Here is a 25,425-nt window from a genome sequence, read left to right on the forward strand (position 1 = left end):
GCGTTGTGCTAGCTAACACATGGCGACCTAGCCCCTCCGAACCCTGCGAGCTCGCCCCCAGGAACCCATCCTCCTGCCCCGACTCCTCTTTCGGGGTCCTCGGGACTGCCACCTGACCCCACCCCCCTGCCTTAATCCTCTGTGGTTATCTTCTGGTAGACGTGGCTATACATGCGGTTTTATCCTTATATCGACAATACATGACAAAACATAAATACACGACATAAACGGCGGATCAATGATGGGCATGTCAATGGTTCAGTGGTAGTGGTTCTCGACAGTAAGTGGTGGGTGGATGCGGTTCGGGGCCCGGGGGCGGCCAGCCAGGGATAAGTGGTAGTGAGCGGTAGAATGGGGATAGTGGTAGTGATAAGTGGCAATCGATCGAAGTACGCGAGCATAAAGAACGGCACCACAAAACGGACGAAAAGGAAACATGACTCCTACTGCTCGGAGTCAGCCCTTATATACTGCGGCTGGCGCTGGGACGCTACCGTAGTCCACTGCCGATGGCAATGTTTCCCGCGCGCCACCTAACAAAGAGTGCCGGCAGGTGAGAAAGTCGTGCCGGGCACGACACCATCCTAGGCACATATTTTTCTACACACGACCAGCTTTTTAACGTTTTCGTCTATTCCTATTCGTTTACCTGCTTCAGAAGTGCAAGTGAATAAATTTCGGAGTTTCATATGGAGACATGTTAGGACACAAGAAGCTTGATACTCACAAGACACATATAATATGTAATCATCGTCACTTTTCACTTTTAAAAGCCGGAATGTTCCTTGTTTCCAGTGAGAATTTTCTTACGTGTAATTTGAAGCATTAGCATTGGAATTCAATCTTTTATCGTTGACGAGAGGAGGAATTTGGACATCATCATTTAATTTCGTAAAGCTGGATACTTCTGGTATCACTTTTTGGATGAAGTGTTCAATGCTACCGTGCCTATTCTTTCAAAATGATTAAAATAGCTTCAGTCTACTCACACAAGGTTTCAAGCAAAATTGAAAGCTCTGTAAATAAACCTATGCTAAACCATTATAAAAATGACCACATTCTCGGTACAATACCAGCAGCTTTTCTGCACCTACAGTCGGGAATAGCATGTGCTATGACAAAAAACCATTTATTTATCACTTACCTTTCCGATCCAAATATCATGTTTATATAGCTTTGTGTCAGAGAGATATGGATGAAAAAAGAAAGATCAGCATCATAATTACTTAATATAAGGGCGTTGTTGGTATGATTCCGTATAAGCCATGTTCAGTACTAAGTTCCCCTTACGTATAGCTACATCTCTTACAACAATTCCCTTTCCCTAATTAACTAATTTTAATTAATTAATTAATTAACTCATTTTTCAACTTTAAATGGTTCTAATATTGCAGAATGAAGATTGCTGCCTTGATCCTGATTGTAACGGGATCAAGGCAGCAATCTTCATTCTGCATATCATATGGACAGTATCTTGTCAAGAAGGATGGAATGGTCTTCGGAAACGACATAGTGATGGCGGAAAAAGCAGGATGATCCCTCCCCCACTCTTCTTGCAAAGTGCCAGCCGGAAAGCTCAATGCGAATTTTTTTGCAATCGACGACATGGAATTGACAATTGCTCAGCAGAACGAAGAAGTTCAGAAATGGGCGGAAAAATATAGCTTTTCGGTAAGAGTCGCTAATTATGCATGATCGATTGCTGCTAAAAAAACCTGGGATTCTCTTAGGAAAAGTTGCAAGATTTCAATGAAAAAATGGAAAAAGTGAAAGGTGAAGCAAAAAAGAATGAAAATATTTATTTCTCGAAAACAAAATGAAATAAACGTGGCATTAAACGATCCTCGTAAACGGAAGTGGTGTGAGAAAAGCAGAGTTTGAGGTTCTTGTTTACTACTTGCATCGGTTTTACGACCCGAGTTCTCCAAAAAGGTTCAAAACAACCGTCCTCAAAGGAGATAAGTCATCATCACAATCACGTAAACTTTGGCTACTGTATATTGTCTTATAGGATTTACAGAATCCACATCTTATAGGTTGATTGTTTTTGTGATTATCAGACGTTATGCTAGTGAGGGATGAGTGTCGGTGGAAAACGTGAACGATGAAATGGATAAAGACATATGAAAAGTAAGTATAATGTAGGAATTACAAATATCAACTGAGGTAAGTAAAGGGTGTTGGAACAGAGACGCCTTTTCGATATTCGAACATTCCTGTAACTGAACGACTTCGTTTCGGATTTCCTCTTCTTCTCTAAGAGACAACAAAGACTACCTTAAATCTGATAAATTGTGAAGTCAACTCGTATTCTCAAAACGCAATATCTCCTATCTGTCTACTGTTTTATTCAGAAAAAATGAAGATGATTGCATATCTCGCCTACTACATTCTGAAGAATTTATTTTAACTTTCAAGACTTCTGATGCAAATACGTTTAATAAAATCTTCCAGTTGTAGTTGTGGTTCGTAAACAGCTCTTTTTTTTAACAAAACATTCTGCGCAGATCCACTCTGGTGAAATGTTTTGGCATGGGTGTAATTATACTTCTAATCATCACAATATGTAGAAAGGAGATTTGGCCAGAATCTCATTATGTGAAGAGGAACGACTGCGAACGAACAAAACATCAACGGGAGCTTCTACTGATTTGAGTAGCCAATATTGATCTTTTTTTCTTTCTTTTTCTTATTTTCTTTAGGCTGCTGTTATCGCTGGCCCCATCCTCCAGTGGTGTCGTCCTTGGATATACTTCTGCTCAACTTGCTCGATCTACAACTCGTACACACTCTATCCATCGGCCATTGTCCCATAGCTTGTGAGACCTTTTCTTGTCGTGTGAACTGTCTTCTTCCACGTCGACCATGTTCGACAGTTCAGGTCGACGAAACGGAGTGTTGTTACCAAAAGAGACATGTTTCTTTAGGGAGTTGACCTGTTTGAGTTGAGGTTTGGCTGTGTTCTCGACAACAAAACCTTTCAATATCTCGACAACGCCATATAACATTGATGTATATGGCTCGTACGTCCCCAGAGCGTATATCCAAATCTCTGACTGGATTTGGTTTAACCAGGGCCATAGAGAGCACGTAGCTGTCAGACACGCACACGAAGCCCCTGAGATTGGTATTGATCTTTATTATCGGTTAACGTTCCAGCGTTATCCCCTTCGTCAGAACCTGGAATGATTGATCATCGACCATCAATAATTCATCCTCTTTCATTACCACACAAAAAGAATCACAACTTGATTCACAAAAAAACAATATTCAAAGGGTACTCGGCTGGAGTTCCCGCTCTCTGACAGCCACGAATTTCCTCTCGGAAATCCAACCGTGTTCTGCTCAGAAAAGATTCCGTCCTTTCTACATTACATCTCTGGCGATACCAACGCAACAATATTGAACCGTCTACATCCATGCAGGCCAGCAGAATGACGCTAAGGTTGTGGAAATACTGCTAGCAAAGCTCAAGCGACAACAGCGTACATTTTCAATGGAGCGATTAATGTTACACTAGTGGCTTCTGAAAATTGCGACACCTTCGCCCTAAGCGGCTCAAACACCTTTTTGTTGTAATTTTGGCTCTGTGCACACATTCAGCTTCTCAATTTCTCCTTTACTCATGCTCCCGTCTAAGACAAAAGCAGAATTCTTAACACTCACAGAGCTAAACACTAGTTCTCCGTTTCGGTTACTACACTTCATTATTTGTTTCACTTGTGCCTAAGAGGAGAGTTTCACAAAAAGGTGGTGTCAAATCTGAAGGCAATTGCATAATTTGATTATACCGCTTACACGGCAGTATTTTATACAACTTAGTAGTTAATAATTAGCTGTCATCCAGTGCGGTCCAACGACATGATGCGATGACGAAAGAGGAGCGTGCTGCGTCGCATCAGCCCGGATGAACGCGTTATGTAGCAAAAGCCACGTTCAGTTAAGACTCGAATTCCAAATATTTAACAGCAGTAACATTCTAGAGAAAGTGAAACAAAAAAAGTGTTAATTAGTGTACTTGCTTACCTGATCAACTATTCAATTTTCTGGCTGGAAAGTGAGCTTTCTTGGCAAATTGTAATAAACGTCATAATTTGAAGCCTTTAAACATATTGATGAGAGAATGTCTCCGTTCCTGGAGGTTGAGCTGATTTTGCTGAGCAGAACTCGCCATAATAATTGCAGATCTGAAAACTATAATAATCGGGAAAAGATATCATTCAAACTCTTAGGAGTTCAAACTTTTGTCTCTAATGCTTAAACACTCACCTTTGCACAAGTTCTCTTAGTTGAGCAGCTTTCAGCTGCCGATCAATCCTCCTCATCGTGATAACATGCGATAGGTACGTATAAATAATAAAGCCAACCACTGATCCCAGTATCAAAAAGGACGTCACTTGTGACCTAACAGACATCCTAAAAATTCTACACTGTATGTCCGTACTATTTACTCGTGCGTAATTGCTTCATACCGTTCTGATTTTCCTTTCGAAGATTTTTTACCGTGGCCAGGATGATGCTTCGATTCTATAGACCAGATTATCTTCTTATCGTGATGATTATCCCTCCAATCGTTCTCCCGCAATGTGATGAGTATAGAAGGATCAATAAGTTTCTAAAATACATTGTCAATAGATTACCAATCTCAAATCTCTTGAAGGTAATAGTTCTCAGTGAGAGCTGACTCTAGAGGAATATACACTTTACAACTCTAAGTGTAGGACAGTAATCAGTCCTGCGTAGGAAAAAATCTCGAAAGAAAAGCAAGAACAATGGACTGACTCTTATCTTTCTAGCGGAACTTAAACTGTATTCCTGAACTGCAAAAGTATTTGATTGAGGAATAAGTCGTGAGCTTTTTTTCAAGCTTAAAGGAGCAAATAGAAAATGTAAATGTATTTGCAAAATGTAGATGTATTGCTCTTATACGTCCTTTGATAACGAATCTCCCGCTAAATAGAAATACAGGATATTTCTATTTTTTTACGATTAAAAAATGTCGCGAGTAGCATTTCGTTGCTTGTCTCTATCTTATGTCAGAAAAAAAGAGAGTATTCTTACGGTCATTCTGCAAGGAGTAGAATCTAATTTCATCTAACGCGAAATTACTTCCTGACACTTCAGCAACTTATGTCCAAATCGCAGTTCGTCATCTCCGTCTTTCCTGAATTGTACATGATAAGGCAAAAGAGGTGACCAGGTGCGCATACGAATTGTTGCGCAAGTCTCTTTTGTAGTGATGCTTTTGCGTATAAATTGTGAGGTCCGTAGTTAGTGGTTATCTGTTCTGTATCCCATTAACGATTTCTTGACCTCGGGTGATTTTAATGGTACATCGACTTTTGCTACTTTTTTTTTAAAAAGAAAGGTCTAAAATTGCCTACATACAGAAGCCTATCTGCACTCTGTCGTGTAAAAGTTTTATCTCCTTTCTTTCTTGGAAAACCGGTAAAAAGCCGTCTCTCCACTGTTACGCACATAAAAAATATTCAAAGAAAAATGTCTGATCTGATATGTTTTCAGGAATAAGAATAGTTTTATTTTGCCTAGAAAAAGGTATGTGGAATACAGAACATCTGGAAAACCGATGAATGAATCAGTTATCTGGTTAGGAAAGGGCTTGGAAGACACCCTGTACATAGTTTGCGCACCTCAACCACCTGGTGCAGTATTTGACCCATCAAAGCGAGCTAGACAACTATCTAGCAAGAAGGCATCCCTCATCGCGAGTAATTTTCGGGTAACGTAGCGCTTTGCAGCGTTTTAGTCATCGCAGTACGAGATTTAAGATCCAGAGCTCAACACCACAATTGATTCCTTCGAGCTGACGCACCCTATGGCTACCTAAAACTGTGGAGTCACCTGATTTCCTTTTCCTATCAAAGTCGTCCTTTACTCGAACTCAGCAGTCCAGCAGTCTCGTTCTCGTCGCACATTCCTATCAGAAAATCAGCTAAACAACACATGGACTCATACTATCACCATTCTTGGCATTCGAACAAACTGGTGCAAATACGGCCAGGTAGGAGATTGAGATTTTCCCTATGATTACAAGAGAAGGTTCTACAATCGCTCCAAATCCTTCAAGATGAATAAAAGGGGCTAACTTAATCGGAAACAAAAGATGCAAAAAAACTGTTTTTTTCATAACACCCTATATAATCGCTCCACCGAACTGTAGATTTTGTCTGGATAATGAGAAAATGACGGTTCAAAAATGGCTTTGCACTTGAGCGAAAAACTTTATTGCAGATCTCCACCTACAATGTAGAAAATACGAGCTCACTTGCAGTTTATTCGATTTCCTCTAAGCAGTGAAGGGACGAATTATTCGGAGAGATCACTGTGTTTGAGCAATGGAGCGCCTAGATGGCAAAAGGAAATCACGTATCTACACGGCATTAGGTGGCGGTTGACTTTAGGTGCGGTGTCAAAACGTAGCCAATTTTGACGTTAAGATCACGGTCTTGGCGCTGTTTAGCTGCGCTAATCACTTCACGATGGGCAATTAGAAGCGGTATTAAATATTCTTCCTAATCCTAACGTATGATTTGCATTTCTGCTTTTAACTACGGGATCAGAAAGTAGAATTAAGACTTTCTTTGTTTGGCGGACAAAGAGGTTATCTTGGTAGATCAATCGGCGTTCTAAAATCCTCGTTAGAACAATAGCCGTTCCCATGCCATTTATCAGGACCATTAGGGGGAGTTGAACGCTGCCACACTCACTCATACTCGTGAGTTACACCCCGACCTCTAACTTTTCCCACAGGTTTCCCTATTACGTCAGTTTCGTGCCTTTAAACATTTGTCTTTTCAGGCTCTGAAGGAAGTGAACTCGTCGAAATGTTAGCAAAGTACTGGCACAACTCAAAACAACAAATGGTGACTATATACTGCTTTGTTTGAATAACTTTTTTTGGTGTTTTTTGAGGAACTTTCGAAAGATGTAAAGTAATTAGGAGAGATATCTCCTGTGATAAATCAGAGAGAGGTGAACTGGTCTTCAACTTCAAGGTAAGTTATTACTATTACGTCGGGAAAAGTTTTTTAATCTCAAAATGGTTTAAAAACTTTACTCTCTACATAATTACTGTTCTAATTCTTTCTATTATTTTTTAAATATCATATTCACTATTCAAAAGCATGCACAAAAATTTCCAGCTGTACCACATTCTTGTAAAATATATGTAAATTTGTCATATGTTAGAATGATAAGTCTTAACTGCCTTGACGTGGCCATAATTTTGCAGATTTCTCTACTCTGAATCTGGAGAGATTAGAACAGTGAAATTCGGATCTGAATTCACTTTCTAATTTTCCTGATCGCCCTGGATAATTAAGGTGGAGAGCCCAGTAGACAAAACGGAGCGTTTTTTAAAATCATTTTCCTTCCCTTTCATCGCGATGAAAAAGCTGTTGAAGCTGAAATTCGTGAGGTGTATGGTTACGAAGCAATGCTCCGAAATGTTCGTTAATAATCAAACTTAAAAAAAGGAATTTTCGATTTCAAAGATGGAACAGACACCGATCCATACATTCTCACTAGTTGAGGAAATTTCTTTTTCTTTCTTCTTACCCCACTCCATTCTATTCTATACTCTAGACTCCATTTTCTTCTCACTTCTTAGTTCGTTTTCCTAATCAAAATAAATTTTCCATCGGTACAAGTGAATCACCTTGCCAATACTTTTTATTTGTGTGTACATTTTAAAATTTAAAAATAGTTCATGAATTATTCCTCAACCAAGTATTTCCAATCACTATGTTATGTCATATTCCCTTCCCCTCCCCCCTCCCCTCCAGAGCCTATCTACCCGGAGGCCAAGAGGAGGTGATTCCGAAGCGTGCATCATAGCATGGACATGCTGTCTATTGAATAGAAAAGAATTTACTGCCGTTCAAATGGAAGTGAAGTTTTCCTAGAATATGGCATCTATAATACATCACGTCATCTACATAATTGTTCCACTCCACTGCTTCCCAAGAAATGGGAAGTATGTCTACTTGAAAGTAATGGATAAAAACCCTTCGTTTCATTTATGGCATGCTGTAAGTGAGGTAAAGGTGCATAAGGTTATAAAAAAGTCTGCAAACGTTTCAAGATTGTACATGTGATAAATGGAGGGGTGCAAAAGGAAGGGAAACAATGTAAGTCAATATTTCTGCAAATTTCCAGTATTATAGTAATATAAGTGTAATATTATGAGAAAAATAAAGTGGCGCTGATCAGTCTCTTCGGGAATGCACCAACGCGTTCTTATTTAACTCAAAATTCAGGTTCCAGGTTTATGAATGGGTCTGTGACCCATAGAGTGATATGATACGTAATGGCTAACTGATGTAGTAAATAGGTGTTTTTCTTACAGACACGTCTTACACCAATTTATTCGATTCGGAGGATTAAAAGGATCGGTCGGTTCGGGCGCAGTTTCAAACCAAAGACGTTTTATTCGCAGCCGAACCCTTGACCCACTGCGCTGCACTCGCAATATAATATGAAATCAATATTTTTTAAACTCAAAATACTTTTATGCAAAGCACAGCGTTAAGAGATAATCACTGCGTCCTGAACTGATAGATGAAGAGTCAGAAGGGATTGATCACATGGAAAGCTTTTTTTCTAGTAAAGTTTTCTTTCGTTAAAATTTTGATTAGAGATGGTCATTGACGTGAAAAGTCTTCAAAAAAGACACCAGATGTTCTCTATCATTCAAATACTCACTGTCGCATTTCTCTTAATGTCGGCTTCTCCAGAGAACGATGAATTCCTTGATTCATGTTCTGAATCAAACGGATTCGTAGAGTTAAAAGCAACAGGTACAAGTACAATAGGACGAGCAGCAGCTTGCGGGATTGGTATGAGCAGCCACAAAAGCATTCAACATCAGAAATGCCTGAAAAGTTTGTTTTTTTCTTCTTCTTCTCCAAATAATAAGAATGCAACAATGAAACAGATGTTTGCATAGAATAACTACAGATAAAAGAAGTGAAAATTGCTATTGACTGACGAAAATCGTATTTCCTACATTATTGATGGAGATGTGCAAAGAAGTTTTCCGCTCGAATGCAAAGGAATTTTCAAAGAATGACGGAAGTGCGCTTCAATATTACGACAATACAAAAAATCATCAATTTATACACAATTTAGTTGAGTTCTAAGTTCGAAAGAGTTCCACGTACTATATTTAGTCGTGTAATGTTTTTTTTTCGTTTTTCTCGGGAAATAAAAGAAGCTTCAACAAAATGGGGAAATGAAGGAACCGAAATCCTTTTTGTAAAGAAGGAAAAAATACAGTAATGACAACAGAATTCAGTAAGGGCTTGAGGTTGGAAAATAAGTGGGAGAGAATACTGGCTACATCGATAGTTAATCAAGTGCTGATGCCTCTGCAAGTCCAGCAGAAGGGTTAACACGCGATTAAAAGCAGCATACAACGAAGTTTGTGATTCGTTTTTTTCGTTTATCAAAGCGAATCTCATTATTCGGCGAACACTGCTTAGAATTTCATGATGTCGCTGCACTAGAGATGTTGATTTAAGAAAAAAAGTTATGTTAAAATTAGGAACTTGATTCAACAGGTTTCTTTTGCTTCTTCACGCACAATTTTCGTTATAATTACTGTAATTATTGATGTCTTTATAATTATTATAATTATTGGTTTTGGCTAAAATTACTTGAATTAGTTAATCGACAAATTGGCATTACTGTTTGACGTGTGTTTCTATTTCGTATCATCACTGAGCTGTATGCAGCCCGGTACTCACCCATTCCCCATCCTAGAGATTTGACATTTCGAGTGAATTGTCCATCGAGACCGAGACTCCTCACATTCCTCACTCTTGGCATTGCTCAGCAGATCAGCGTAACGAAAAAAAGGATTGTTCGTTTAAAAATTCCACGCTCCTTCTAGCTTTTGACCTCTTAGGTTGTGGATTTTGGCGGTCTAGACAGGATAGTGCTACAAGCTCATCTACCACGGCACATCAAATCGCAATGGCGTTGGTATCATATTGAACGAGTCGTTTAGAAACAGCGTCACAGCAGTGGATCGACTATCGGATCGCCTGATGGCTGTAAAAGTAGACACAGGAGAAGTGGAATTGCGAGTCGTCGCTGCTTATGCGCCACAGGTGGGCTGTAGTGAAGAAGAGAAGGCGTACTTTTGGGAAGATCTGGAGCAGTACGTCCAATCTCTGTAAGGCGAAGAAGTACTTCTAATCGGAGGAGACTTCAACGGACATGTCGGTTCTCGGAAAGACGGGTTCGGGAGTTGTCATGGTGGATACGGTTATGGAGCTCGTACGACGGGTTGCGAATCCTGGAGTATGCTGTTGCAAGTGACTTGATCATTGCTAACATGCAGTACCGGAAAAGAAAATCGCATTTGATCACGTACACCAGCGGCGGTCGTGAAACACAAATAGATTTCTGGATGTTACGCCGACGAGATCGCCGACTTCTGCAGGATTCAAATGACATCCCTACAGACCATATCGCTGCTCTACTCCATCTGCTCGTTGTGGACTTGAAAATCTCCCGTCCAAGGAAGAGACATCCAAGGACAGAAACACAGCGCATCAAATGGTGGAATCTGAAGAGAGGTAGTTTTCGCGTCCGCGGCTTTATCTACACTTCCTCACACAACTCGTAGTGTGGAGGAAATATGGTCGTCTACTTCCAGCGTTATACGCTTGACCGCGGAGAACACTCTGGGAAAGACGACTCTAGGTAAGCCCAAAGTACAAAAGGCTACGTGGTTTTGGAATGAGCAAGTTCAGGCGGCAACTCGTGAGAAGAAGTCCAAGTATAAGCTCTGGTGGAGGGCACGTCAGCCTGAAGATCGGGGTGCTCACCTAGCGGCGAAAAGGGAGGCTAAGAAGGCAGTCTCCAAGGCGAAGTCGGACCGCTACAAGGCTGTGTACGACATGCTTGATACCAGAGAAGGCGAGCGGGCAGTGTATCGTTTAGTCAGAGTACAACATCGCTCAACGTTGGATATGGAACACACCAAGATCGTTAAGGGAGCTGATGGAGCCGTTCTGCGCCGCCCTGGTCAGATCTTGGAGAGGTGGCGAGAGTACTACAATCACTTGTGTAACAAAGAGTTGTGTCATCCTCCCATCCCAACTGTTCCCAGCGTCGAGGGTCCTGTTCTACCAATTACTGTCGTCGAAGTCAATGCTGCCCTCGCAAAAATGAAGTCGAACAAGGCAACCGGTCCTGATGACATGCTGATGTCTGGAAGCTGCTAGGAGATCGAGGGTCCGTGTGGCTCGCAACTCTATTTAACAAGATCGTTGCAGAAGGACGGACTCCAGACGTCTGGCAAACTTCCGTGACCGTGCCTGTCTGGAAACTGAAATAAGACATTGATGACTGCACTTTGTACAGGTCTATACGACTGCTGTGCCATACGATGAAGGTTTTAGAGCGTGTCCTGGAGGCTCGTCTGAGGAAAATTGTTAGCGTTTCACTCAACCAGTGCGGTTTTGTGAAGGACTGCAGCACTATAGATGCTATCCATGCTGTCCGAATCCTTCTGGAGAAACATCGAGAGAAGAACCGCAGTGTGCATCTTGCTTTTTTCGATCTCGAGAAAGCTTTCGACCGTGTCCCACATGAGCTGTTGTGGATGTCCATGAGGTCGCATAGAGTACCAGAAGAGTATGTGCGGTGGACGAAGCTGCTTTATGCGAAGCCTACCAGCGTTGTACGAGGTGCTGCTGGAACAAACAGGGCATTCTCTGTACAGGTAGGTTCATCAGGGTTCATCCCTCTCACCCCTGCTGTTCATACTGTGCATGGACACGATAACGAAGGAAATCCAGAAGCAGCATCCGTGGACTCTACTCTTTCCCGACAATGTCATGCTCGCGTCGGAGTCTCGAGATGATCTTCAGAAACAAGTACAGTCTTGGAAGGATCGACTGCAGCGACATGGATTGCAGCACATCAAAAACTGAGTACATGAAGTGCGGACCAAGGATAGAGGATGGTTCAATTCGTGTCGATGGCACCGAATTAAACAAGGTGAACTGTTTCAAGTACCTTGGATCAAAAGTGACTTCCACAGGCGACATTGATCAAGAAGGTCGAGCACGTGTTAATGCGGCATGGATGAAATGGAAAATGGCAACAGGAGTACTGTGCGACAAGAAAGTCCCTGTTTGACTGAAGTCGAAGATCTACAGGGTGGTTGTGCGTCCTGTTGCCCTTTACGGATGCGAGTGCTGGCCGACGACGAAAGCCTTGGAAAGACTGTTACACGCTACGGAGATGCGGATGTTAAGGTGGACAATAGGTGTAACGCTAAAAGAGAAAGTATCCAACGACACTGTGCGCCCCCATCTTCGGCGTCGTCCCGATAACTGAGAAGATGAGGGAGGCTCGACTGAGATGGTTCGGTCACGTCTTGCGGCGAGAGGAAGATTCTGTGGCCAGAACCGCACTGAAGCTCGACGTTTCAGGAGTCAGGCCGCGTGGGAGGCCAAAGATTCGCTGGTTAGACCGTGTGAAGCTGGATATGATAGATGCGCGTTTGTGTACGGCTGATGCAATAGATAGAACCAAATGGAAGACAAGAAGCAGAAAGGCGGACCCTGCAACAACGCGGGACAAACGCTAGGAAGAAGAAGAAGAAGAAGAAGAAGAAGAAGACAGGATAGTGCGGGAGACTGTACCTTTTTGCGATGTTCGGCTGACTTCCACCATTTGAAGGCATCACCCTCACGAATCTGGGGGTTCCACGTGGGTTATGGCTATACGGGGTGCAGTATGCGTGCACAAGGTTGACGCGCTCCAATCCAACACATTGTACAAAATAGCGCCCCGAAACGCTCGAGACCGCATCTTCTGGGCCGTTTTTGAGGCAATCAGAAAGAAATGGACGGAATCACCTTCCCCCTATAATCTACGACCTATAGGCATTACCAACCTGAAACCCGCACCACCTCAGATTCGTGGGGTGATACGATTAATTATGCAAGTTATATAGATCCATAGTACTGAGAACGTGTTCTCAAATGCCTCACTGCGTCCAGAGTAGCATGCAGCCATTGCAGGCAGATAGCAATCAGACTCCCATGAGTTGTCGCTCCACACAGCTGATTTCTGATAAATCATGTGTTTTATATCCAATGCTGTAAAGGATAAAAACTGAGGCGTATCAATCCGCTTGGATGCGCCGATGCGTCTAACTGTAACGTGGATTTTTTGGTTGAGGTTTACGAACGGGTGTATGGCGTATTCGATGGGTGGTGTAACCAATGTGTCATGTCAGTGTTTTTGTCCTCCCAAAGATGTCTATCACCAGTTTTTCGACCCCGCAGGGATCAAAGACTTGGCGGTTTCAATGCATCGATCGATCGTGCAGTCACAATCGGATCTCTTACCAACTTCGGACTTCGTTGCACCCACAACGTACACATATATTTAATATTAATGGATGTTTTAGTGCCTCTAAATTATTATATTATTTGTCTTGATTAAAAAGGAAAGCTATTAAAAAAAGGTTTTAGCAGAATCTGTCTTTATGAACTCAGAACTTACAATAGTGCTGTACAAACTGGTAAAAATAGGAAGAGAACTGAGTACGAGTGAAGCATAAATCAGTAAAGAACACAAAGCTACAGCTACAACATAAGGGCTAGTTTTCTCCGATCCGCGCAAAAATGAAAATTGTCAATAACCAACTGGCGCCGGTTAATTTTACAAAGGAAGCTAGAAATCACTATCCGTTTGTGACAAATTCATCATTTAGCGTTTATCATCTATTGTTTAGCATCACTTAGCATTCAAGAATCCACGACTACGACTCTATCCTTCCGTATGGAGGTAGTCCTGGGTTAATTCCAGTATTTTTAACGCATTGGATAGTTATATCATAGTACACACTATATTAATTTTGGCTCTAGAGGTTTCCTTAGAGAGGTGGGTACTTGAGGAGGGGGGAGCTATGGAGAGGGCAGAGCGAATTTTTTTTCGTTTTGTCTTCTGTTGTTTAATTTATTGAAAGACACAATATTAATCAGGTTGTAAATTTTTTTATCAGGAAGGGATTGGAGGAATGTTCAAGCTGGATAAATGGATTGAGTGAGAACCAGAGAAACAAACTGCTTCATCAGCCACCACAACTTCCCAGAAGATCATTACAGTAGGCGAATGCTGCGCAGAGAAAATGGGCGAAATTCAGCAAAGTACTGCAACACCTTTGCAGAGGTCCCAAAAGAGCCACGTGCAACGTGGCGGAAACAGGGATATAACTGCAAAAGTTGTAAAGGCTATTGAAATTCGTCTCTAGTTCCACGCTCGATGAATTTTCCGTGAAACATCACGAATTTCCCGCGTTAAGAACACATCCTGAGTAATGACGCTGTGCAAAATAGCTTCCGAGATTACTTCAATTAAAGTAGCATGGAGCTTCTTCTTATAAAAATAAGCAGTAGAGAGCTTCTTCGTGTTTCTTGTGTTACAAAAACTACTATTACTATATATTGTTAACGTATTAGCATTTTTAAAAGGGAAATTAGTGAAACGAAGCAGATTTGCCTATACAGCCCAAATTTCGTTCAGACATAGGACTGCTGACCTACTCTTCATCTTTTTTTTTGAGAATGTTCGCAGAAATTCAGGATTCAGTAGATTTTTCAATAAACTAGTTGCTTCAAGCCGAGCCAGAAGCGTCGCAAGCGGATTTTACATCGATATTTCATCGGAGCCTTTCTAATTTGCAGCGAAATGTGAACCTACGTATGTAGGTATGAAAGTTCTTTCAAAAAAGTTGACGATGTTTGAGTAAGGGAAAACAGCGAGGACATTATAGTGCTGACACCTGTAATGTTTATGCTCCCATGAAAATGTTATTTCGTTCGTGTTAGTGCTTCTGTCGATCATTTCACTAATCGACAGTTTGAGGTATCATGATCTAAGATAACTACGTAGTTTACAATCATTCTTTATTTTTATTCTTCTAGGAGAAACAAAAAGGGAGATGTCAAGAGAAGATGACGATAGCTCCACTAATATGTCCAAGCAAGTATCTGTTAGGAAAAATTTATTCGTGGTGAAGCGAATGGATTACAGAGAACCCTGTAAGGTCCTATGGTAAAAAAGAGTAAGTATTACTGAAGCTGAGGACTTTGAGAGGCGAACAATTGAGTTCCATGGTGCCAATGAAGCGAGTTTGACTTCGTTGCTATTTTGGTCCTCCAAAGTGTAATCATTGAGAATACTAAGGCCATATGACTCATCGATAGACAGCGTCCTGTGGGGACTTACCCAAGGTTTTGTGCAGAACTGGGATTTTCGCTTAACAACTATGAAAAGAAATGGGTATTCTATCCACATTTTTGAATAAGTGCTTTTTAATACTCCCTATTCAAGGAAAAAATAATTTCGATACCAATCACGCCGTCAACGCAAACATCATTATCATATCTGTTTGGGTTTATGTTAGCAAATTATGAGCGCGGTAAGAAGCGATCGACACAGAATATAAGGCGCTGAAAGTTTGATTCTGCATCAGCCTTGTTCACCACCAAGATTTCCTGGCTCTTAACAGCTTTCTTTACAGCTCTCAATTTTTCCTCTTGGAAATTTTTCACATTGCAGAATGAAGGTTGCCCTTGCGATCCTGATTTTGGCCACAAACGTATTTTGTCATCGAGGAGGATGGAATGATTTTCTCAAACGACATGGACACGGCGGAAGAAACACTCCGCATGGCATGATGCCTCTTCCACCCTTCTTGCAAACTGCCAGACGGGAAGCTCAACGAGAATTTTTTGAAATCTTAGGCGACATGGAATTGACAATTGCTCAGCAGAAGGAAGAAGTTCAGAAATGGGCGGAAAAATATGGGTTTTCGGTAAGAGTCGTTGATTGCGCATAATCGATTGCTGCTATAAAATCTGGTATCCTCTTAGGAAAAGTTGCAAGATTTCAACGAAAAAATGGAGAAGATGAACAGTGAAGCAAAAGAGAACGCCACAAACCTTATCGCTGAACTCCCAGCTGCAATGGAGAAAGGTTCTGCTCTTATGGCCAATAAGAATCAAACCATTCTTGAGCTACATTCTTCTGTAAAAACGCTCTACGCCGAAAACCCAAAAGTGAGTTTTTCTATGGAGACGAGACGCTGTCAACGTTTATACCTCACACATTTTGCAGCTATATCGGGTGCTGATGTTCATAATCGGGCAGTTCATGCCATCGCACGATCTACAAGGTGGAAAATGGGGACCGAAAAGAGCTTCAGGACATCACTCTCATGCAAATATGAACGGCTTCCATGAATTTCAACCGCACTTCGTGAATGAGAACGAAAGGAAGCCACACCAATGTTGGTCACTGCTAAGACCTCCACACAAGTGCTAGAATTTTTTATCCACCACTCTTTCAGGGAGTAAGGACGGCGGATTTCGACGCTCGGTAGCATTTATGCTATGAAGACATCAAATTCAGCTCATTGCTGGTGCAATAAAATTGCAAACGTTATATTTTGCAGATTTTGTTCCTTCAGCCAATTGGTGTGAACTGAGTCCAAAGATGCGAGCAGAGAAGCAAATCTGACCTTTAAAGTTTAACCATAGAAGACAGGTTGAAAAGACTATCCGCTTGATTCACTAGTAACACACCTCGCTTTTAGCCGAGCTAGGGATAGAATTTGATCAAGCGCGGCTCTTACAAAGTAAACTATTCTGAGAAGCAAAGAAATATCTTGAAAGTAGCAAAGAGAGTGAGTTGGAATATTTATTTCTCAAGAACAATATGAAATGAACGTGATATTAAACGATCCCCGTAAACGGAAGTGGTATCAGAAAAGCAGAGTTTGAGGTTTTTGTTTACTATCTGCATCAGTTTCACGACCCGAGTTCTCCAAAGGATTCAAACAAACGTCTTCAAAGAAGATAGGTCATCATCACAATCACGTAAACCTTGGCCACTGTATATTGCCTTATAGGATTTGCAGAATCCATATCTTATAGGTTGATGGTTTTTGTGATTACCAGACGTTATGCTAGTGAGGGATGAGTGTCGGTGGAAAACGTGAACGAAGAAACGGATATTAGACATTTGAAAAGTAAGTATAATGTAGGAATTACAAATACCAACTGAGGTAAGTAAAAGGTGTTGGAACAGAGACGCCTTTTCGATATTCGAACATTCCTGTAACTGAACGGCTTCGTTTCGGATTTCCTCTTCTTCCCCAAGAGACAACGAAGACTACCTTAAATCTGATAAATTGTGAAGTCAACTCGTATTCTCAAAACGCAATGTTTCCTGTCTGTCTGCTGTTTTATCTACAAAAATGAAGATGATTGCATTTCTCGACTCCTATATTTTGAAGAGGAGTTTTATTTTAATTTCCAAGACTTCTGATGCAAATACATTTAATAGAATTTTCCAACTGTAGTTGTAGGTCGGAAACATCTCTTTGTTAGCAAAACATTCTGCGCAGATCCAGTCCTTTAAAATGCTTTGGCATGGGCGTAGTTATCCTTTTAAACATCACAATATATAGGACGGAAATTTCGCCAGAATCTCATTATGTGAAGAGGGTCGGCCGTACCGAACAAAACATCAATGAGAGCTTCTACTGATTTGAGTGGGTGAGGGTGAGTGATTTGAGTAACCAAGTTTTTCTTTCTTTCTTTCTTTTCCTTACTTTCTGGCGTTATCGCTACCCCCTTCCTCCGGGTGTCCGGTCCTCACGGGTGTCGTCCTCGGATATACTTTTGTTCAACACGCCTGATCTACAGCTCGTACACAGTCTATCCATTCGCAACTGTTCCATAGATTGCGAGATCTGTCCTCTCGCCTGAACTGCCTATCGACGCCGAACATACTGAGTACTTCCAAGTCGACCATGTCCGGCAGTTCAGCTCAACGAAACGGAATGTTGTTACCAAAGAAGACATGCTCCTTCTAGGCATTTGACCTATTTGAGTTGAGGTTTGGCTGTGTTTTCGACAACAAAACCTTCTATCAATATCTGGATATATCCCTGCGTTATATGGTTCGTACGTCCCCAGAGCGCATATCCAAATCTCACACTGGATTTGGTTTAACCAGGGCCACTGAGAGCACGTAGCTGTCAGACACGCACACCCTGAACCACTGAGATTGGTATTGATCTCTATTATCGGTTAACGTTCCAGCGTTATCCCCTTCGTCAGAGCCTGGAATAATTGAAGCCATCAAATATTCATCCTCCTTCATTACCACACAAAAAGAATCACAACTTTATTCACAAAGTAGCAACATCCAAAGGGTACTCGGCTGGATCCCGTGCTCTATAACAGGCACGAATTTCCTCTCCGAAATCTAACCATGTTCTGCCCAGAAAAGATTCCGTCCTTTCTACATTACATCTCTGGCTATACTAACACAACAGTATGGTGCCGTCACATCCATGCAGGCCAGCACAATGACGCTAGGGTTCTGGAAATACTGCTAGCAAAGCTCAAGCGACAACAGCGGTACATTTTCAATGGAGCGATTAATGTTACACTAGTGGCTTCTGAAAATTGCGACACCTTCGCCCTAGGCGGCTCAAACACCTTTTTGTTGTAATTTTGGCTCTGTGCACACATCCAGCTTCTCAATTTCTCCTTTACTCATGCTCCCGCCTAAGACAAAAGCAGAATTCTTAACACTCATAGAGCTAAACACTAGTTCTCCGTTTCGGTTACTATATTTCATTACTTGTTTCACTTGTGCCTAAGAGGAGAGTTTCACAAAAAGGTGGTGTCAAATCTGAAGGCAACTGCATAGTTTGATTACACCAATTACACAGCAGTATTTTATATAACTTAGTAATTAGTAGGGCTTAAAGTTTAATGATTCTGGCTTTAATCATGCGCCCCAACTTTCACTTCAATTCAGAATCGTTTGAGGTTTATGAACGTGTAACTGGCCTATACAATGACTTGCGGTGGCTAGCCAATGTGTCAGGTCAGTTGTTTTATCCTCACAGACAAGTTTGGTACCAATTCATCAACCACCAAAGGATGAAAAGCATGGTGAGCACTAGGGCGGATTCGAACTTCCGATCGATGATGCCGGAAGCGGAACCTCTAGCCGCTACACTACACCCGCCCTAGTAGTTAATAATTTCTTAATTTAAGAAGTCACTTTACAGCTGTCATCCATATGTGTATGTGAAAAAACCCACGCTCAATTAGGACCCAAATTTCCAATATTTAACAGCACTAACATTTTAAAGAAAGTAAAACAAAAAATTTTACCTTTAATATTTGCTTACCTGTTCAATTACTTTCTGGCTGGAAAGTGAGCTGAGCAATTATATTGGCAAGATGTAATAAGCGTCATAATTTGAACCCTTTAAACATATTGATGAGAGAATGTCTCCGTTCCTGGAGGTTGAGCTGATTTTGCTGAGCAGAACTCGCCATAATCATAGCGGATCTGAAAAACCATAATCATCGCGAAAAGATACCGTTGAAACTGTTAGGAGGTCGAACTTTTGTCTCAAATGCTTAAACACTCACCTTTGCACAAGTTCTCTCAATTGAGCAGCTTTCAGCTGCCGATTAATCCTCCTCATTGTGATAACATGCGATAGGTACGTATAAATAATAAAGCCAATCACTGATCCCAGTATCAGAAAGGACGTCACTTGTGACCTAACAGACATTCTGAAAATTCTACAGTGTATGTCTGTGCTATTTAATCGCGCTTGATTGCTTCATACCTTTCTGATTTTCCTTTCGGATAGTTTTTACCGTGATCAGGGTGATGTATCGATTCTATAGACCAGATTATCTTCTTATCGTGATGATTATCCCTCCAATCGTCCTCTCGCAATGTGATGAATATAGAAGGATCAATGAGTTTCTAAAAGACATTTTTAATAGATCCAATAGAGTGAATCTCAAATCTCTCGAAGGTAATACTTCTCAGTGAGAGCTGACTCTAAAGGAATATACACATATAAAATCTAACGTAAAATTATTTTCTGACATTTCAACACCTTATGTCCAAATCGCAGTTCGTCATCTCCGTCTTTCCTGAAATGTACATGATGAGGCAAAAGAGGTAACCAGGTGCGCATACGACTTGTTGCGCAAGTCTCTTTTGTGTCTTTGATTGTGAACTACTTTCTTAAGCTGAACCAAGGTTGTTATTGATCTTTATTCTGGCTAACGTTTCGGTGTCGTCGCCTTCTTCAGAGCCTGGAAAAATCAAAGACACGTGTAATCTACTCTCTCAAACGCCTCGTCATTAACTTTCTCTTTTGTGTCATTGCGGAGCTTGATTTGAGCTTCGTAGTTAGTGGGTAATCTGCGTTGTACCCCATTAACGGTCACTTGATCTCCACCGATTTTGAGGGTATGTCGGCTTTTGCAACTTTGGTTTAAAAGTAGAGGGAAAAATCTGACGAATGTAAGTATTGACAATGTTGATCACAAGTATTAGCATACATATAGATTTGTTTGATATTTTGTCGTTTTCCTCATAATACCTACTTATGAAAAGAATTGGGCGCAGAACTTGCACGCAAAACTTGCCATAGATGTTGGTAACAAATGCAACACCCAGCTTACTACGAATAATCGGATATTTGGAATATACACGTACAGGTGTATTTAAGTTTCAAGGAGACAGATTTCGTCAAAACGCTGTCCGAATGGAAAGTTGTTGATCATCATTATTTGAACTGCGTGAATGAAGCCTAGGAGCAGATGTCAATTCAGTCTGTTTAGCTTTTCAATGTTACAAGAACGTGAACTAGTCACATAGTTGATTCGTTTTAACACAAATTTCTAATAGAAATAGTTCTTCTTGGAACACGAATAACAGCTGAAAACATTCTTTCATCTTTCAAATTATTATAGACTCCACCAAGTTTGCTTGTGTAATGGTGATATTAATTCATTGTTGTTACTGTTTATTATGCTATGCTCACTGTTGTTCTTGTCGTATTGAGGAATAGTGTTGTTGTTATTGTTGTTGTATTGAGAGGTTTTAGAATTTCGGCGAATTATGAGTCTCATGAAGGCCCCACCCTCCTGTTACGCATGTAAAAATAGTGCTTATTTAAGGAAGCATGGCTGATCTGATATGATTGCAAGAATGAGAATAGTTTTATTGTGCGTGGAAAAAAGTGAGAGAAATCCATCACATCTGCAGCAGAATCGATGAATGGATCAGTTAGTTGTATACGGAAGTCAATTTGTAGTTTGAGTTCGGTCCAAAAATGTCGGTGTGCAGTATTTGATCTATCAAATCACTCTGAAAAGCTAGAAAACTATCTAGCAAAAAGGCATTTCTCGTAATTTTTGAGGATCTTTGCGTGGATTCAAAACGTTTCAGTCATCGCAGTACGAGGTTTGAGATCCTGAACTTGACACCACAATTGATTTCCTTGTAGTGCTGCACCCCATGCTCACCTAAAGTTATGGAGTCAACTGATTTCCATTTCCCATCAAAGTCTTCCTTCACTCGAACACACGCCCACCTAGCAGTCTTGTTTTCATCGCACATTCCTTACCGGAAATCTGATAAACAACACATGAACTCATGCAATCACCTTTTTTGGTATTCGAAACAAACTTTGCAGTGCGATGTGGTACGAATACGGTCACATAGGTAATTGAGGTTCTGCTTAAGATTGCTAGAGAGGATTCTACAATCACCCCAAATCCTTCAAGATAAACATTTACTAGACACCGTCGAGTAGAAAGGGCTAACTTAATCGAAAACAAAAGATGCAAAAAAAAGTATTTTCTCCCTACCACCCCATATAATCGCTCCACCGAACTGTAGATTTTGTCTGGATAATGAGAAACAGATGGTTTAGAAATTGCTTTGAATTCAGCTTTGAAGCGGGAAACTTTCCAGATCTCCACCAACAATGTAGAAAATACGAGCTCATTTGCTGTTTATTCGATTTCCTCTAAGCAGTGAAAGGACCAATTATTCGGAGAGATCACTGTGCTTGAGCAATGGAGCGCCTGGATGGCAAAAGGAAATCACGTATCTCCACGGCATAAAGTGGCGGCTGACTTTAGGTGCGGCGTCAAAACGGAGCCAATTTTGACGTTAAGATCGCGGTCTTGGTGGTGTTTAGCTGCGCTAGTCACCTCACGATGGACACCTAGCAGCGGTATTAAATATCCTCCTTAATCCTAACGTATGATTTGCATTTCTGCTTTTAACTACGAAATCAGAAAGTAGAATTAAGACTTTTTTGTTTGGCGAGCAAAGAGGTTATCTTGGTAGAACAGTTAAAAGCAGCTTATCACGAAGCTGACGATATTAGGGTCTCTGTTGGAAAATGTAGAGTTCGGATCAATGAGATCCCACTCGAGTAATATTATTGAGTAGTCTCCTCAGGGAATAGAAGCGGGGCAAAAGGGGGCACACTCATACCCGTAAGCTACACACCGAACTGTACATTTTTGCTCAGGTTTCCCTACTACGTCAGTTTCGTGATTTAAAAAGTTTATCTTTTCAAGCTCTGAAGGAAGCGAACTCGCCGAAGTATTAGCTCAGTATTGGCTCAACTCAAAACAACTGATGATGAGTATAGGACATGTACTGCTTTGTTTGAATAACGTTTTTGGCGTTTTTTCGAGGAACTTTCAAAAGCAGTAAAATAATAAAGAGTGATACTTTTTGTGATACATGGGAGAGAGGTGAAATGCTGTTCAACTTCAACGGGAATGGTTTTATAATCTCAAAGTGGTTTAAAAACTATATTGTCTAATCATTATTCTAATCCTTTCTATTATTTTTTTAAAGTATTATATTCACTATTCAAAAACATCCGCAAAAATTTCTAGTTGTACCACGTTGTTCTAAAATATACGTAAACTTGCCATATGGTAGAATGATAAGTCATAGCTGCTTTGATGTGGCCATAATTTTGTAGATTGCTCTACTTTGAACCTAAGAAGGCTAGAATACCGAAATTCAGATTCGATCTCACTTTCTAATTTTCCTGATAGCCCTGGATAATTAAGGTGGAGTGCCCAGTAGACAAAACGGAGCGTTTTTTAAAATCATTTTCTTCGCCTTCCATCGAGATGAAAAGGCTCTTGAAGCTGAAATTCGTACTGTGTATGGTTACGAAGCAATACTCCGAAATGTTCATTAATCATCAGTCCTCAAAAAGAGGATTTTTCATCTCAAAGGTGGAATGGACACCGGTTTAAAGACTGTCGTGATGTGAGCAAATTTCTTTTCCTTTCTCCTTATCTATCTTCTTTCTATTCTCTTTCTCTACTCTTCTTTCTTCACACTTAAACATGAGAAAAACTAGAGGAAATTGATCAATACTTTACTGTCTACTGCCGTTCTTATCATTTTCAAAGACTTCCACCGATCATTTCACAGTTTTTTCTATTTCTCATGCTTTTTCTCACTTCCTTCATACTTCTATTGGAGTTTTTCATGCATCATTCAATGACTTTATTATACTATCAGCTTCACCTTACTGCAAAAAAGAGGAAACTTTCCATCAGTACAAGTCAATCACCTTGCCAATACTTTTTATTTGTGTGTACATTTTAAAGTTTGAAAAAAGCTCATGAATTATTCCTCAACCAAGTATTTTCAATTACTATGTTATGTCATATTCTCTTCCCCTCCCCCTTCCCCTCCAGAGCCTATCTACCCGGAGGCCAAGAGGAGGTGATTCCGAAGCGTGCATCATAGCATGGACATGCTGTCTATTGAATAGAAAAGAATTTACTGCCGTTCAAATGGAAGTGAAGTTTTCCTAGAATATGGCATCTATAATACATCACGTCATCTACATAATTGTTCCACTCCACTGCTTCCCAAGAAATGGGAAGTATGTCTACTTGAAAGTAATGGATAAAAACCCTTCGTTTCATTTATGGCATGCTGTAAGTGAGGTAAAGGTGCATAAGGTTATAAAAAAGTCTGCAAACGTTTCAAGATTGTACATGTGATAAATGGAGGGGTGCAAAAGGAAGGGAAACAATGTAAATCAATATTTCTGCAAATTTCCAGTGTTATAGTAATATAAGTGTAATATTATGAGAAAAATAAAGTGGCGCTGATCAATCTCTTCGGGAATGCACCAACGCGTTCATATTTAACTCAAAATCCAGGTTCCAGGTTTATGAATGGGTCTGTGACCCATAGAATGATATGATACGTAACGGCTAACTGATGTAGTGAATCGGTATTTTTCTTACAGACAAGTCTTACACCAATTTATTCAATTCAGAGGATTAAAAGGATCGGCCGCTTCTAGCGCGGTTTCAAACCAAACACCTTTAATTTGCAGTCAAACCTTTTACCCAATGCACTATGATATGAAGCCAATATTTTTTAAACTCAAAATACTTTTATGATAAGCACTGCGCCCTGAACTGACAGATGGAGAGTCAGAAGGGATTGATCACATGGGAAGCTTTTTGTCCTTTCTTTCTGTTAAAAATTTCTTTCGTTAAAATTTTGATTAGAGATGGTCATTGACGTGAAAAGTCTTCAAAAAAGACAGCAGATGTTCTCTATCATTCAAATACTCACTGTCGCATTTCTCTTAATGTCGGCTTCTTCAGAAAATGATGAATTCCTTGATTCATGTTCTGAATCGAACGGATTCGTAGAGTTAAAAGCAACAGGTACAAGTACAATAGGACGAGCAGCAGCTTGCGGGATTGGTATGAGCAGCCACAAAAGCATTCAACATCAGATATGCCTGAAAAGTTTGTTTTTTTCTTCTTGAAGAGGTGAAAATTGTATTTCCTACATTTCTGATGGAGATGTGCAAAGAAGTTTTCTGCCCGAATGCAAAGGAATTTTCAAACAATGACGGAAGTGCGCTTCAATATTACGACAATACAAAAAGTCGTCAATTTATACACAATTCATCATAATTTGAGTTTCCGCGTACTATATTTACTCGTATGATGTTTTTGTTTTTTTTTTTTCTTAAAATAGAAGACGCTTCAACAAAATGGGAAATGAAGGAACTAAAATTCTTTTTGTAAAGAAGGGAAAACTACAGTAATGACAACAGAATTTAGTAAGGGATTGAAGTTGGGAAATAATTGGGAGAGAATACTGGCTACATCAATAGTTAATCAAGTGCTGATGCCTCTGCAAGTCCAGCAGAAGGATTAACACGCGATTAAAAGCAGCATACAACGAAGTTTATGATTCGTTTTTCTTCGTTCATCAAAACGAATCTCATTATTCGGCGAACACTGCTTAGAATTTCATGATGTTGCTGCACTAGAAACGTTGACCTCAGAAAATGATGATGTTGTTGATTTCGGAAAAAAATATGTTAAAGGTAGGAACTTAATTCAACAGGTTTCTGTTGGCGCTCCTTCTCGCACCGTTTTCGTTAAAATTACTGTAATTATTGATGTTTTTATAATTAGTATAATTATTGGGTTTGATTAAAAAAATACTTGT

At 40.4% G+C, this 25,425-nt stretch overlaps 6 protein-coding genes across 7 annotated transcripts; 4 read left to right on the forward strand and 2 right to left on the reverse strand.

Annotated features, from left to right (window-relative positions):
• Window positions 1–4,087: 4,087 nt before the first annotated feature.
• RB195_009200 (uncharacterized protein) lies at window positions 4,088–8,880 on the reverse strand (the record flags this gene model as incomplete). Its single annotated transcript, XM_064196076.1, has 4 exons — window positions 4,088–4,187; window positions 4,270–4,416; window positions 4,473–4,615; window positions 8,725–8,880. 4 exons carry the CDS (start codon window positions 8,878–8,880, stop codon window positions 4,088–4,090), a joined length of 546 nt encoding a protein of 181 aa, XP_064047221.1.
• A 1,190-nt stretch (window positions 8,881–10,070) lies between these two features.
• RB195_009201 (uncharacterized protein) lies at window positions 10,071–11,255 on the forward strand (the record flags this gene model as incomplete). The annotated part of the gene is made up of 3 exons (XM_064196077.1): window positions 10,071–10,183; window positions 10,491–10,604; window positions 10,685–11,255. 3 exons carry the CDS (start codon window positions 10,071–10,073, stop codon window positions 11,253–11,255), a joined length of 798 nt encoding a protein of 265 aa, XP_064047222.1.
• A 164-nt stretch (window positions 11,256–11,419) lies between these two features.
• Window positions 11,420–11,896, forward strand: RB195_009202 (uncharacterized protein; the record flags this gene model as incomplete). The annotated part of the gene is made up of 1 exon (XM_064196078.1): window positions 11,420–11,896. One exon carries the CDS (start codon window positions 11,420–11,422, stop codon window positions 11,894–11,896), a length of 477 nt encoding a protein of 158 aa, XP_064047223.1.
• A 44-nt stretch (window positions 11,897–11,940) lies between these two features.
• On the forward strand, window positions 11,941–12,174 carry RB195_009203 (uncharacterized protein; the record flags this gene model as incomplete). Its single annotated transcript, XM_064196079.1, has 1 exon — window positions 11,941–12,174. One exon carries the CDS (start codon window positions 11,941–11,943, stop codon window positions 12,172–12,174), a length of 234 nt encoding a protein of 77 aa, XP_064047224.1.
• Window positions 12,175–15,613: 3,439 nt separating this feature from the next.
• On the forward strand, window positions 15,614–16,449 carry RB195_009204 (uncharacterized protein; the record flags this gene model as incomplete). Its single annotated transcript, XM_064196080.1, has 4 exons — window positions 15,614–15,868; window positions 15,927–16,112; window positions 16,171–16,342; window positions 16,403–16,449. The coding sequence occupies 4 exons, from the start codon at window positions 15,614–15,616 to the stop codon at window positions 16,447–16,449; spliced, it is 660 nt and encodes a 219-aa protein (XP_064047225.1).
• Window positions 16,450–19,331: 2,882 nt separating this feature from the next.
• On the reverse strand, window positions 19,332–24,687 carry RB195_009205 (uncharacterized protein; the record flags this gene model as incomplete). 2 transcript variants are annotated; one of them, XM_064196081.1, is made up of 4 exons in its annotated part: window positions 19,332–19,431; window positions 19,515–19,661; window positions 19,718–19,860; window positions 24,532–24,687. In XM_064196081.1, 4 exons carry the CDS (start codon window positions 24,685–24,687, stop codon window positions 19,332–19,334), a joined length of 546 nt encoding a protein of 181 aa, XP_064047226.1. The 2 variants fall into 2 exon arrangements, with proteins under 2 accessions (XP_064047226.1, XP_064047227.1); XM_064196082.1 differs by lacking the exon at window positions 24,532–24,687 and adding an exon at window positions 19,997–20,077.
• Between the last annotated feature and the right edge of the window lie 738 nt (window positions 24,688–25,425).

Source organism: Necator americanus, chromosome III, assembly GCF_031761385.1.
Source record: "Necator americanus strain Aroian chromosome III, whole genome shotgun sequence".
NCBI lineage: Eukaryota > Metazoa > Nematoda > Chromadorea > Rhabditida > Ancylostomatidae > Necator > Necator americanus.